This window comes from Danio aesculapii, chromosome 3 (genome assembly GCF_903798145.1).
Source record: "Danio aesculapii chromosome 3, fDanAes4.1, whole genome shotgun sequence".
NCBI classification, from domain to species: Eukaryota; Metazoa; Chordata; class Actinopteri; order Cypriniformes; family Danionidae; genus Danio; species Danio aesculapii.
In genome coordinates this window covers 21,335,855-21,349,746 of record NC_079437.1, presented here as the reverse complement: position 1 = coordinate 21,349,746, position 13,892 = coordinate 21,335,855, and the positions used below count along the sequence as shown (strand labels likewise).

Here is a 13,892-nt window from a genome sequence, read left to right as displayed (position 1 = left end):
ATTAATAATAATAATAATAATAATAATAATAATAATAATAATAATACATACATACATACATACATACTATTAATAATAAATAATAATAAATAATAATAATAAATAATAATAATAGTCATACAAATTAAGTAAAAATAAATATTAATATTATTATAAAATACTTATTAGAGCAGTATTTAATCATTGGTTTAATTTTACACTTTATTAAAATTAATATTAAACAAAAATTACATTATAAGCTTGTCTGTGTGTATATAAACAATACACTTATATTGTTATAAACAATATAATCGTACAAAACATTATTTAAATGTAACAAAATTAATAAAATATCAATTTCTTTGCCTATTTCTTTTTTTTTTTCTTACTTTTTATTTTTCAGGAATGAGATACAGATGGTTCTTCTGTAGATAAAAATTACTTTAGCAGCGAGAAACAATGATAGGTTATGCAATAAAGAAGAAGCTGCATTGCAATAGTAATCCTAAACCACCAAGAAAACGCAGTGCACAACAACACAAGTATTTTAAGTGCAAGGACCATGGTTCATAAAGTTGCGCTTGAGGGCCCACCCGCCCGGCCCTATCTGAAAAACAAACACAGTAAGATAGAAGATTGTGTTTGCTTGTGTTTATGCATTTAACACTCAGAAATATTGAAGCTCAGCCTCGATCCTCCAAAAAACCCTTGTGTTTTTGCCATTGTACACAAATAGAAATAGATGGCTGAGGGAAGACTGTAGTTACATCATGCATACAGTATTCGATGTCTTTAATGCATTTTGCAGGTTATAATTGTAATAAAAAAATTTAACTCAACAATTGGGTATTTCCATATTTGTCTCCAAACTGGGTTGAAACCAGGGCACCATGTTTATTTTTTAGCTCAACTGTCAGTATTGAAATGCACAGGATTGTGGGATATCGAGTGCAGCAAAGAACACATGTATACTGCCTTCGTAAAATTGATCAGAAGAGAGTTCCTCCAGAGAGTAAGTGAAGCAGAATTTGTATTCTGACATATCTTGATGCCTTCATGCCTTGGAATGCAGCCTCCTAAGGTAGCATTTTAGAGCTTTTGTACGCACGCAGCAAAAAGATGATGATTTCATCCTTCGTCAAGGGCTACATTCTTCTGAAAACCGATTGTTCCCCATGGTATTTTCTAAACTGTATCTATGAAAAAGATATTATAAGAACTATCAATAAAAACATTGTTTCTGTTCTGTACCGCCACTGTCTGTACAGTGAAGAATGAGCTGAAGCACGAGGAGGAGCCAACGTGAAATTTAAAGGGGACTGAGGCCATCATGAATTCATGTAGTTCACTTGAATTCACTAAAGCTATACAAGCTAATCACTAAATAATTATTAATGCAGAGTAGAAATACAGGAAAGCTAAAGTCCTAAAACCACCACCTGGGTACTCCCTGAGGATGTTTGATTCTGTGAAAAGCCGCCATTTGTCTTTCTAACTTCTTTAGTTTTCTAACAGATCTCAAACATGCACACACACTACACAGTTAGAACATTCATTCATTCATTCATTTTCCTTCGGCTTAGTCCCTTTATTCATTAGGGGTCGCCATAGCGGAATGAACCGGCAACTTATCCAGCATGTGTTTTACACAGCAGATGCCCTTCGAGCTGCAACCCATTACTGGGAAACATCCATACACACTCATTCACACACATACACTACGGCCAATTTCGTTTATTCAATTCACCTGTACTGCATGTCTTTGGACTGTGGGGTAAACCGGACCACCTGGAGGAAACCCATGCGAACACGGAACATGCAAACTCCACACAGAAATGCCAAATGACCCAGCCAGGACTCAAACCAATGACCTTCTTGCTGTGAGGAGACAGTGCTAAACATTGAGCCACCGTGTCACCCCCACATTGCTACTATTTTATTATTTATTATGGAGTAACTGCATTTACAATCAAATAAACAATTTTGGTAAGCATGAAGGAGATCTTTAAAACCTGGAAAACAAACAAACAAAAATAAATAAATAAATAAATAAATAAATATAATTTTGCCTATAGAATGTGTGGAATGTCTGAAAACCACATAAGAAAAACTACTATATGTCTTTGTAACTTCCTTTGCTCCAGGAACAACTGAACATTCCTTTTCCACCCCTCAAAAGGCTTATGCAGATAATAAAACCTGTTAGCAGTCTAAACAGAACATCTACAAACAACGGCATCATTCTTGCTCTCAAAAACACGCCATGGGTCAAGAGCTTCCTCCACAGATCATGACCAGCGATTCACAAACCCCACACTCTCAGCCTCCAGCGACAGAGGATGATTTCCATTAACCGAGGGAAGTGTCTGGGTTAAATATGAATGTGGCTTTGAGACTAATTCTCTGATCAGCTGATGCTCGAGCACATGGCTCGACCTCCTTTGGGCTCCACTTTACCCCACTGAACTCCTCTGCATTGCTCCCATGCTTGCCAGGGGGCAACGCATTGTTTGTGTCCACACTCTTAGGTCATGCATAACTAATACGCATGCGTTTAAAGTAAAAGAAATAACAGTCATAATAATGATTTATGACTGGCTCCAGTCTGCAGTGTGAATGCGCATGCAAATGCAGACATACAGTACAAGATACATATGCAAAATACAGATGTAAAAGATATAGACACAAGGGGGAAATCACCATTTTATTCTGTATATAGATTTTTTTTTGTAAGTTACATAAAAAAAGGACTTTTTAAATACAATTAGATTATAAAATCTATATTCTTTACAAAGAGAAAGATTTTTTTCATAGATTAATTATGGAGCCAGATCGGTCTCAAAAATAATACATTTACAAAAATAAAACTACATACACAGCTAAATTTACATTTACAAAATCCAATTCGTAAATTGAAAACACAATGTGTGAATTCACAAGTAAAAATCAAAAATATTTTCCCAAATAAATTGGATGTGTGAATTTATGAATTAATGTTTTTTGAATTTACGTGTTGTGTTTTGAATTTACGAATTGTATTTGTGTATTTATGAATTGGGTTTTGAATTTATGAATAGGATTTGCATATTTACAAACTGTGTTTTGAATTTATGAATTGTTTTGAATTGGTGAATAGTATTTGTGTATTTATGAGTTGTTTTCAATTCATGAATAGGATTTGTGTATTTATAAATTGTATTTGGAATTCATGAATTTGAATTGCGTATTTATGAATTGGGTTTTGAATTTATGAATTTGATTTGCGCATTTATGAATTGTGTTTTGAATTTATGAATTTGATTTGCGCATTTATGAATTGTGTTTTGAATTTATGAATTTGATTTGCGCATTTATGAATTGTGTTTTGAATTTATGAATTTGATTTGCGCATTTATGAATTGTGTTTTGAATTTAAGAATTATATTTGCATATTTATGAATTGTACTTGCATTTTATGAATTGTATTTTGAATTCATGAATTGTGTTTTGCGAATTTATATATTGTGTTTTGAATTTATGAATTTGATTTGAGCATTTATAAAGTGTTTTGAATTTACTAAATTGGATTTGCATATTTATGAATTTTGTTTTGAATTTACAAATTACATTTGCATATTTGTGAATTGTGTTTTGAATTTATGAACTGGATTTGCATATTTATGAATTGTATTTTGAACTTATGAATTGTGTTTTTATGAACTGTCTTTTGAATTTACGAATTAAATTAAGTAAAATGTAAATTGTGTATGAATTTTATTTCCTAAATGTATTACTTTTAAGACTGATCTGATCCCATATTTTTCCCCTTTTATCTTAATCAGGCCTGCACACACAACACAGTCTGAAAGTGATTTTCAGTTCGAAATTAGTATTTACACTTAAATGACTACAATACATCAAAAGTGATTGTAAACAAAATGTTAGCTATTACATAATTTTATTTTGGTTTTCAACACTGATGATTGAAGCCTTAAGAGGCATTCTAGGGGGATTTCTAAAGAATCATGTTGAACTAATGCTTGCTGAAAATGAATCCATAAAATAACAGGGACAAATATTTTACATAAAAAAAATTATACATTAAAATAAAAATCTGTTTTAATTGAGACTTCTCTTATGTCATTTCTAATATTTTATTATTTTTTACTACTAGTTTTTGATAACACCATTTTAACAAAATTTTTGAATTAAACATATTACATATACATATTTACAAACATTTACATATACAAACATTGTTTTGAGATTTCCTTCAAAACAAAACTATCTTCAATTTATTTTATCTGTTTGCATCAGAGGAAAACCAACTTGGTTTAAAAAGCTGCAAAAAGATGCAGTTTTCCCTATAGCGAGCTGTCAGTATCTCTCTGTCTCTCCTTATCTCTATCGCTGTGTGTTCTGGAAAATGGAAATGTCCTCTCTGATCAACCATGTAATTTCTACTCGCCAACTTCAAAGGCAATAGCCACACATCCCACAAAGTCCCTGCGCTACTGTAAGAGGAACAGCAGGATGTAAGGTGACATCTGTTTTGTCATGTCAGACACACAAATGACTGCAACCATCTAATTCATGCTTTCCTTCCTCTTTCCTTATCAGCTGAATCTGATATGGTCCGACCTTGACATAACACTAATCTGTGAGGAGAAAACAGGAACAAAACACAACCAAAAGACATGCTGATTGAAGACTGAATGGATGCAATGTCATAAACACTTAACTGTGATATAGTACAGGAAAATATAATGTCCTTGAATGAGCTAAGAAATGAAGAGAAGCCAAAACAGGTGTGAAATTACAGAGGCAAATGCTAATGACGCTAACAAAAAACTACAAACAAAACACAACTAAAGGACATGCTGATTGAAGACTGAATAAATATACTGTCATAAATACTTAACCGTGGTAAAGTACAGGAAAATATAATGTCCTTGAATGAGTTAGAAAACAAAGAGAAGCCAAAACAGGTGTAAAATTACAGAGGTTAATGCTAATGATGCTAACAAAAGAGTATAAACTCCGAACAATAATGTCACATTTACATTTACATTGAGTTTTTTAGTTTTGCATATGCTGTCTTTGACAAAGATTGGATGGTTTAATTCTTTTAATGTAAACAAAGTCATATTTTTGTGTATGTTTGCTGGCAAGCTAGAATTGTGTTATCCTGGTCTATCAGTCGGACCTTGAAAAAGTGCCTAAATTACATTTTTTTTTAGTATTGTTTAAAAAAAAAAGTATTTAAATGAAACTACTGATTAATTTACTCACTGTTCAAATGTGTGATAAAGTGGGTACTACTGAGCTGCTAATGCAGTAGATTTCTCATTCATTCATTCATTTTCTTTTCGGCTTAGTCCCTTTATTAATCTGGGGTCGCCACAGTGGAATGAACCACCATACAGTAGATTCCTTTCTTAAATAATTAAAATAGCGAACAGATGTGATATATTTCTTTTGCTATAAGAGACTGAGAGAAAAAACAATGCTAAGCCTTTAACCAACATCACTTTCAACCAAAAAAATAAACTTTTATGCATTTTGGCCTTTTATATACATGACAACAGCGTTTTGGGCACCTGAAAATGAAATCTAAAATTCATTCATTCATTAATTTTGTTTTCGGCTTAGTTATAAGGAGCTGCCACAACGGAATGAACTGCCAAACTATTCCGGCATATGTTTGACACAGCGGATGCCTTTCTAACTGCAACCCATTACTGGGAAACACCCATACACTCTTGCATTCACACACACTCATACACTATGGCAAATTTAGTTTTACCCAATTTACTTAGCACATGTCTTTGGACTGTGTGGGAAACCAGAGCACCTGGTGGAAACATAGCAAACATGGGGAGTACATGCCGGCAATGCCAACTGGCTCAGCCCGAATTTAAACCAGTGACCTTCTTGCTGTGAGGCAACAGTGCTAACCACTGAGCCACCATGCTGCATTATTACAAATTACATACAGCAATTTTAGAATTAGTTGAAAATTTGTGAGAACAGGGATTGCTAGTTTTCACAATGATGCTGCTTGTCCGAAAAATATACAGATTGTTGATGTGTAAACAACAGATAGTGAGCCTACAGATTACATCAATATGAAGTTTGATAAAAAAAAAAGGTTTCTTCAACATGTGCTGGCCATTAAATACTTAATAAATGAGACTGAATGATACTTGAGATTTCAGGCAGGAAAAGAAAAATAAAATCAGGCAATTTTCCCACCAAAATAACAAATACTCCTTTAGGGCTTCTGTATTCAACAATGCTGCTAGTGTCGTTCTAGATCTGTTTAACGGTGTGGTTTGTGGCGTGTATATTATTCCCCTTTACTTGAATTCTAATGAATCATCGCTATGGAGAAAGTCGTCCCTTATGGAAGAGGTTATAACCATGCAACCGATGCTTACCCAAGATTGCGGTTAGCATTGCACGATATAAAATGATATTTATGAAGCAATGAAATCAATTTGAAATCCAGGATTAAGCAGGAATTAAGTAGAGATCTGGTGCAATACAAAAGAGCTCCATCTTGGTGGAGTTACAGCTAAAGAGAGATGCGTTAATTGTCCCCTCGTTGCAAAGAAATGTCAACAAGAGCCTCATAAAGGCTTCAGACAATCATAAGACAACTTGTAAAAGCTTTAGAGGCGAGTTGAGGGAAGCCATTGAAGTGCTTAATGGAAAGCTGAGAAACGATACAGAGTTTCACAAAGCTAACTATGCAAGCTTCAGTATGTGTGGTTAAAAATGATAATATACATTTACTGATTTAGATGAGGAGTTAAAATTAGTGGTAAAGTGGGTACAGAATAATAAAATGGTTTTAAATTTGACAAAAACCAAAAGTATTGTGTTTGGACCAGAATTTCAATTTAAATGTAAAGCACAATTAAACTTGTCAGTAATGAGTGTGCCTATTGAACAGGTAGAGGATATTAAGCTTCTTGGAGTTCTTCTTGCTAGTAGGTTAAAGTGGTCAAAGCGGACTGATAAAATGGTAATTGCTGTAGGAAGAGGTTCATCAATTATTAAGAGATGTGTAAAATTTTTAACCACAGTACTGTATCTCTTTAATTGTGAAGGCAATGGCTCTTTCCCATCTAGATTACTGTCCAGTGGTATGATCGAGTGCATCAAGTAAAGACTTAGCCTAATTCTATTTTTTAGCTCTTTTTTTTTTAATGAGGGTAAAACACAAACGCAGTTATAAATGTATTAAAACATATGCTTGTTTGTTGTAAAAACTCATAAGAATTACAAAAAATACTAATTTGTGCATCTCCTTAATTCTGTGTGCAGCCATGAAATTTTCTTACCCCTTAGTTTCGAGTGAAGTCCTGAAAAATCTCAGTTTAAAGGGGTATCAAGTCCTTCTCCTTAGTCCTACGCCTTCACACTAAAGAGAATTGGAACACTCCTACCCCTTCACGTGAATGTGCAAAATGTGGGGTAGGGGGAAGGGTTAAGGGGTAGAATTGGGATTGGGCCTTAGATAAATTACAGTTAGTCCAGAAAAGAGCTGCACGACTAATTTTGCACTGCAAGAGAAGGGTTAATATAATGAAAATGCATAAAACCATAGCTTGGTTATTGGTGAAGCATAGGGTACTTGTTTCTCTGTTGTGTTTCATAAGAAAGATTTCTGTCAAGAGTTCCAAGTGTATTGTACCGTCAACTTTTGTATAGTAATTCTAGTCATAATTTTAACACCAGGCATGCATCAAAAATAATTTTCTTGATTCCAATTTCAAAATCGAATGCAAAGCAACGGACTGAAATGTAGAGCAGGAGTCACCAACATAGTGCCCACGAGCAGGTAGCCTGCGAGGATCACATGAGTTGCCCGCGGACCTGTTCTAAAATAGCTCACCATAGCACCACATACCAGTAAAATGCATCTAATATTTTTGTAGCATTTCTTTTTAAATCACACTTGCATTTGTGTAAAATTGAAAATGACATTAGTTTATATACAAATTTAAAAAAAAAACTATTTCAGACAAATAAAGTGTTGCATATTGATATTTGTTTCCTACCTTGTTAAATCACTGTTGAAAACTATTGTAAGAAGTCATTAACATGATCAGCGTCTTCACTTAGATGAATATCATTAATTATTAAATATAACATATAATTAAAAGTAAATTGAGAAAATTTGTTATTTAAGAAGTATGTATCAAACTGGTAGCCCTTCACATTAATCGGTATGCAAAAAGTAGCTCTCAGTTTCAAAATGTTTGGTGACCCCTGGTATAGAGGAGTGAAAATGTGGAATGAATTGCCATCAGACATTACATGCTTTGTAACAAGTAAAATGAGGCTTAAAAAAAATCGTTGAAGGAATATTTAATGGCACAATATTAAGTGGATTGTTGATCTGAATGTTATGTATGAATTTAGGGTTTTTATGTTTTTAATTGGTCTTAGTTGTTATGGATTAATGTAATTTTGTTTTGTGTTCGATGGACTCCAGGAAGAATAATGGGGATCCTGATAAATAAATTAAAAAAAAAAAATTATTTCATGAAACAAAAGACAATTAATTTTATAATGACAAGGCAGTGCAGTCTGGTTTCATAGTAAATAATATAATAAATGCAGCCCAGGACTATGACATCAATTTTAAAGAGATAGTTCAACCAAATATAAAAATTCTGTCATGATTTACTCACCCTCCACTTGTTCCAATCTGTGAGTTTTTTTAATTTTTTTTTTGTCTTGAACACGAAACAAGATATTTGGAAGAACGTTGGGGAAAAACAGTTATTGGCTTCCATAGTATTATCTGTACCAATGGCAGCTGGTTTCTAACCTTCTTCAGAATATCTAGTATTCGTGTACTGTATTCGTATTTTTATATTGCATTTTTTTGTAAAAGTTTATAAACACTTGACTGTGATAAATGGTAAGCGAAGTTAAATTTTTCCCTTTAACTATGCGAAGGATTGACTTACACTGGTGACTTTGCGGTAGATCTGTGCAGCGTTTTGGCACTCTGAGTAAGGGTATTCTGATGTGGTCATCTCTAGGATGCACATGCCAAAGGCGTAAACGTCCACAGCTTCATCATATTTTTCCTCATACATCTCTGGAGCCATGAACTCGGGAGTTCCTGTGCATGAGCAAAAAATAAGTCCAATAAACACAGAGACATTTAACAGGCGAGTTTTAGTCAAAGCAACAAAGAACATGGAGTAAAATAGCACATCGGTGATCCCAGAGCCACCAAATGGCAGAATGTTTCTGACCTAATTTTGAAGTGGAAGATGTCCACAAATATTTAAGATCCTGAACAACAAACCTTGAAAACTCAAGTCTGGGAACTTGAGCTATTGTTTAGGCTTGATGTACCAGGTCACACATTCTTTATTTATTCATGTCATTGAACTTCTAATCTGAGCGTGAACAGATCAGATTGTGAACCGTGTCAAGCCAATGTTGAGCTAATGAGCTAATGTGATATATGCAACAGCGTATGTAGGCGAGGAGAAGAATCTGTGTCAAGCACTTGTTGGGCCATAAATACAGCTAGACGGAGTAAACAAACAAGATAAGCCCATAGTAGAGGTGGCTCCAGGTCTGTTTACTGTACTGTTTACTGTTACACTCTTGAGAAGGTCAAAGAAACGGTGTTCTGAATGGACTGAGAAAACACTGTAATGATTAAACTGAGACTGTGCAATTTGTTTATAGCTCACCGATGACACTTTTGGCAAAAGAGGCACTCTTGAGGGTGGCTAGGCCCAAATCTCCAATCTTAACAGATCCAGTGGGGCCAGTGATGAAGATGTTGTCACATTTAAGGTCTCTGTGAATTATAGGAGGTGTTCGGGTGTGCAGAAAGTGAAGGCCTTTCAAGATCTGATTACTCCAGCGCTGGAGAAGTTTCAGCTTCATTTCTTTGAACCTTTTCAGATACCTGAAATGAAACACCAAACAAGACTCCCTTTAAAACATATTGACAAACAAGAACGGACCCTTCTCAAAAGACATTTAACAGCAATCATAATCTTAAATCCTTTAATGTTTTTAATATTTAGATTTAAAAAAATATATGAATATTTATATGTATTTTCATTTATTCATTCATTTTCTTTTTCGGCTTAGTCTCTTTATTAATCTGGGATCGTCACTGCGGAATGAACCACCAACTTATCCAGCATATGTTTTACGCTGCGGATGCCCTTCCAGCTGCAACCTAACACTGGGAAAAACCCATACATGCTTGCATTCACACTCATACACTATGGCCAATTTAGTTTATTCAGTTCACCTATACCTATATATGTCTTTGAACTGTGGGGGAAACCAGAGCACCAGGAGGAAACCCACACAAACAAGAGGAGAACATGCAAACTCCACACAGAAATGGCAACTGACCAAGACAGGGCTCGAAAAAGCAACCGTCTTGCTGTGAGGCGATTGTGCTACCCACTGCACCACCGTGACGCCCTTATATGTATTTATGTATGTATTATATCATCTTTCCCTCAAAATACAAAAAGCTAATTACTGCTTGTGCTAGGAGTTTCTAATGCAGCGTCTATGGGCAGAACAGGAAATTTGATGCTGTTTTCTCTTCTGGTTGCTGGTATCAGTCTCACACATTTTGTTACCTTTTTCTGAAAGTCTTGATAACACCATCGTGGAGTTTTTCTTTGATTATTTCAGCAAATAGGATTGGGAAATTTTTTTTATTTGGTGTCCTCTCCCATTCACTGCACTCTAAGTTTACCCAACTACAGTATGATGAATTTCGCTACTAGAAACCCAGAAATGTGAAAAGGGTCCATAGCTCTATTCTAAAATCTAGCAAACCGCCTACAGAGGGACCCTAGAAGGACATTTTATTCCAACAATGTTTCAATTTATTTCTAGTGGGTAGGGGCGTAGGGGACATTTTAAAAGTGGGGGGACAGCTGTATGAAATCCAAAAGTTTACCTTTATGTAATTATTAATCACCAGTTTCTAAATGGTCTGTCTCTAAAGGTGAGGGGGAAATATTTAGTTTTATTCACTTTAAGGTTTGTCACTCTAAGGGCAATTGACTTATTTTAATTTAGTTTTCAAAGTGGAATTTTGTGGAAAAGCAGTCAGTCACATTTGTGTAAACAGTAATCATCTGCAAAAATAGTGATGCCCATGCCTGGTCCTTGTTGGGAATGCATCGATTAAAGCTAAGCATGAATAAATATACACAACAATGGCAGAATATATGGTTGTGTTGTTGTTTCTACTTCACATCACAACCAACAACAGAGACGCATCATAAAGGCTAAACAAGGCAAGTTCTACATACACACCAGTCCTGAGCGGCCACAGGCATGTCATCACTTCCCTTTAGGTACTGTTTACTAACTGATTCCTAAGGTGACAGCCCTAAATACTGGCCTCATATACATAATACAGCACTTTTTGGGCAGTTTTACAATATGTAAATGCACACAAAATATTGTGTAATGTAAAACTTTTTACAAATCAAGGGAAACACTTTATGTTTTTGGCTACATCATTGTCATGTAAATGTAGCCTAAGGCAGCTTCACGTATATGCTTCACAAAGAAGGCAATTCCAAAATGCATGAGTATTTTTTGAGTATTAGCTTAGCAACATGCTAATGGCACACTCTACTGAAATCATCTGTATGTTCAGTCTTCTATGCAGGGGTGCGTTTCCCAAACAACGACATTACTCGTGGCTGAACTATCATAATACGATGCATCTTTTGGGAAAAGAATGATGCAGTGAGGAGTGTTTCACAAAACCGTAGCTTCTCTGTCGCAGATCTGTCATTTGAACCACGTTAGTCCTAACGTAAAACGCCCATAATGATGCTTTAAACGGGGCGAAATAACAACTTCTTCAGAGAAAATCCCCCCAAATTTTTTATAAATAATATTGTTTTACACGCACTAACATATATATATACACGACACATATAGGAGATTATTGAGAATGTTCCATGTAAAATCACTAAGCTAACACGTATTCTGATCTTGTATATATCAATCATATAAATGGTTAATGGTTGTAGGCCTAATTTACAGCAGGCTATGGATTAAGAAATGAAAAATAATCCTACTTAAAAATAATAACAATTATCATTATTATTATTATTATTATTAAGTAGGATGTTGTTTATTTATTTATTTAAGTTTACTTTTACAATTTGACACATTCAAACCACTGCAGAAATGTTCTAACCAACAGGCCCATGTCATATAGTAATAGATATCTTAATAAATAACCTCCTATAAATGAAAAGCATTAACGTATGCTATATTTTTTGGTTTTCACAAGCTTTGGAGATGTAAATTTCGCTTTTAAATAATAGGTCACTGTTACGTTCGCTTGCAGAAGGTATTTTAAATATTTGTGCATGCGATTGTTTGTATGTGGGTGTGTTGTTTCATGCGTGTGTTACAGGTACGAACGGCATTGGATGATCCGCATTTTGTGCTGATGACATTGCCCGCTGACGCTGAGTTTGCGCCTCCAATTGCTGGTCGGCATAGCGTTTAAAAGCCAAGCCCAAACTGCAATGGCGACCTCTCTCTCTATCTCTTTCCATTTCTCACTCTTACTCTTTCTGTAGGTCTCTGTGAGGACAGTCTCTCTTGTGAGGGCTAGTCTAAGAGAATGTGTTTTGCTTGTGTTTTAATGCTCTTGTCTAAAGTTTTGAGATCTGAAAGTGCAATGTGTTTGCTTGTAAACTTGTCCAGTTGACTGATGTGTTTGAGTGATACCTTGGAGAGGGTGTAGGAGTAAGTCACGCGATATACATATACAACACTGAGATTCATCTTTGTATTAGATCATTAGGTTCAGGAGAATGTGCTGCTTTGTGTATGTTTTGTTTTTAGTTAGAGCAGTTTAGTTAAGACGTTTGGTACATTGAAGAAGTTTCTTTTCATGCTTTTCTTTTCATATTTAGTTTAGTATGTTGAATACAGTTAGTGAGTTTTGTTATATTTATTTGTTTGATTTAAGCACATCTAAGTACTTCCTCTCCCCCAGGTAATTTATCATTTATTTATTATAAAAATTTTTTATTGTACAATATATTTTCACTGGAAGTATGGGCAATAAATAATTGCAATGATATTTGGTTTTCAAGTCATTTCTTTCTCCATCTGCTTGTCACACACACACACTAAACTATTGTGTTATGTCACATACTCTTAGTTTAACATTAACATCTAAAAGGACGTAACGTCACCTATAGCTTTTCATTATGAGCCAAGGCAAAGCTGTGTTCAAAATGGCATAACTGTTTTCAAAGTGCACTTCGAAAGGGACGCAATTGTCAATATGAAAATCGTTAAAACTGAACTGTAAAAATACTTTGAAAGCAAATTACACCCAAAAGAGATGATCTTTAATGTTTTTTTTTAATTATTCCAAGTTTAAATGTTAGAATGTTCTGAATAAATATGGCATTTAGGAGATAACTGGGAATAGAACACAACCAGTAACTATGTTTCTAGTACAGCTCTAGAGGTGCACTTTGCGAATGTTCGTTGGAACAACGGATTAGGGAAATGCCAAATCAACACACTATGTTTGTAATGATGCAACTTGCGACCTTAGTTAGCTAATGATGGTTTTCGAAAATGCACCCCAGATCAATATATTGGTGGACTACGCAGGTAGTTGGCATTTAGAAAAAAGCTCTAAGATTGAAACATAGCAGTGAACCTTTATTTCTTTTTCCTTTCTTTCATTTAGAAGTATCTGCAGTGTAACTTACACCAATCTGTGCACCAAAAAGTGTCAAAAAGAGTAATGCCATTTGGGACCCATTAATGCGTAGTGCTGTGTGATTTGTTTCATAACATATGCATAAAGTGATATGTATTTAAACTACAATTTAGAAGTTGTGAGTGGGATTGAGGCAAAA

General features: G+C 34.6%; 1 protein-coding gene across 1 annotated transcript in view; it reads right to left on the bottom strand.

The window, feature by feature from the left end:
• The window catches only part of wnk4b (WNK lysine deficient protein kinase 4b), a 117,715-nt gene that overhangs the window by 55,146 nt on the left and 48,677 nt on the right, over nt 1-13,892 (bottom strand). Inside the window, exons 3-4 of the mRNA XM_056453365.1 lie at nt 9,690-9,910; nt 8,946-9,103 (exon numbers count right to left, since the gene is read on the bottom strand). Coding sequence (XP_056309340.1) covers nt 8,946-9,103; nt 9,690-9,910 — 379 coding nt within the window. The remainder of the gene's footprint in view (nt 1-8,945; nt 9,104-9,689; nt 9,911-13,892) is intronic.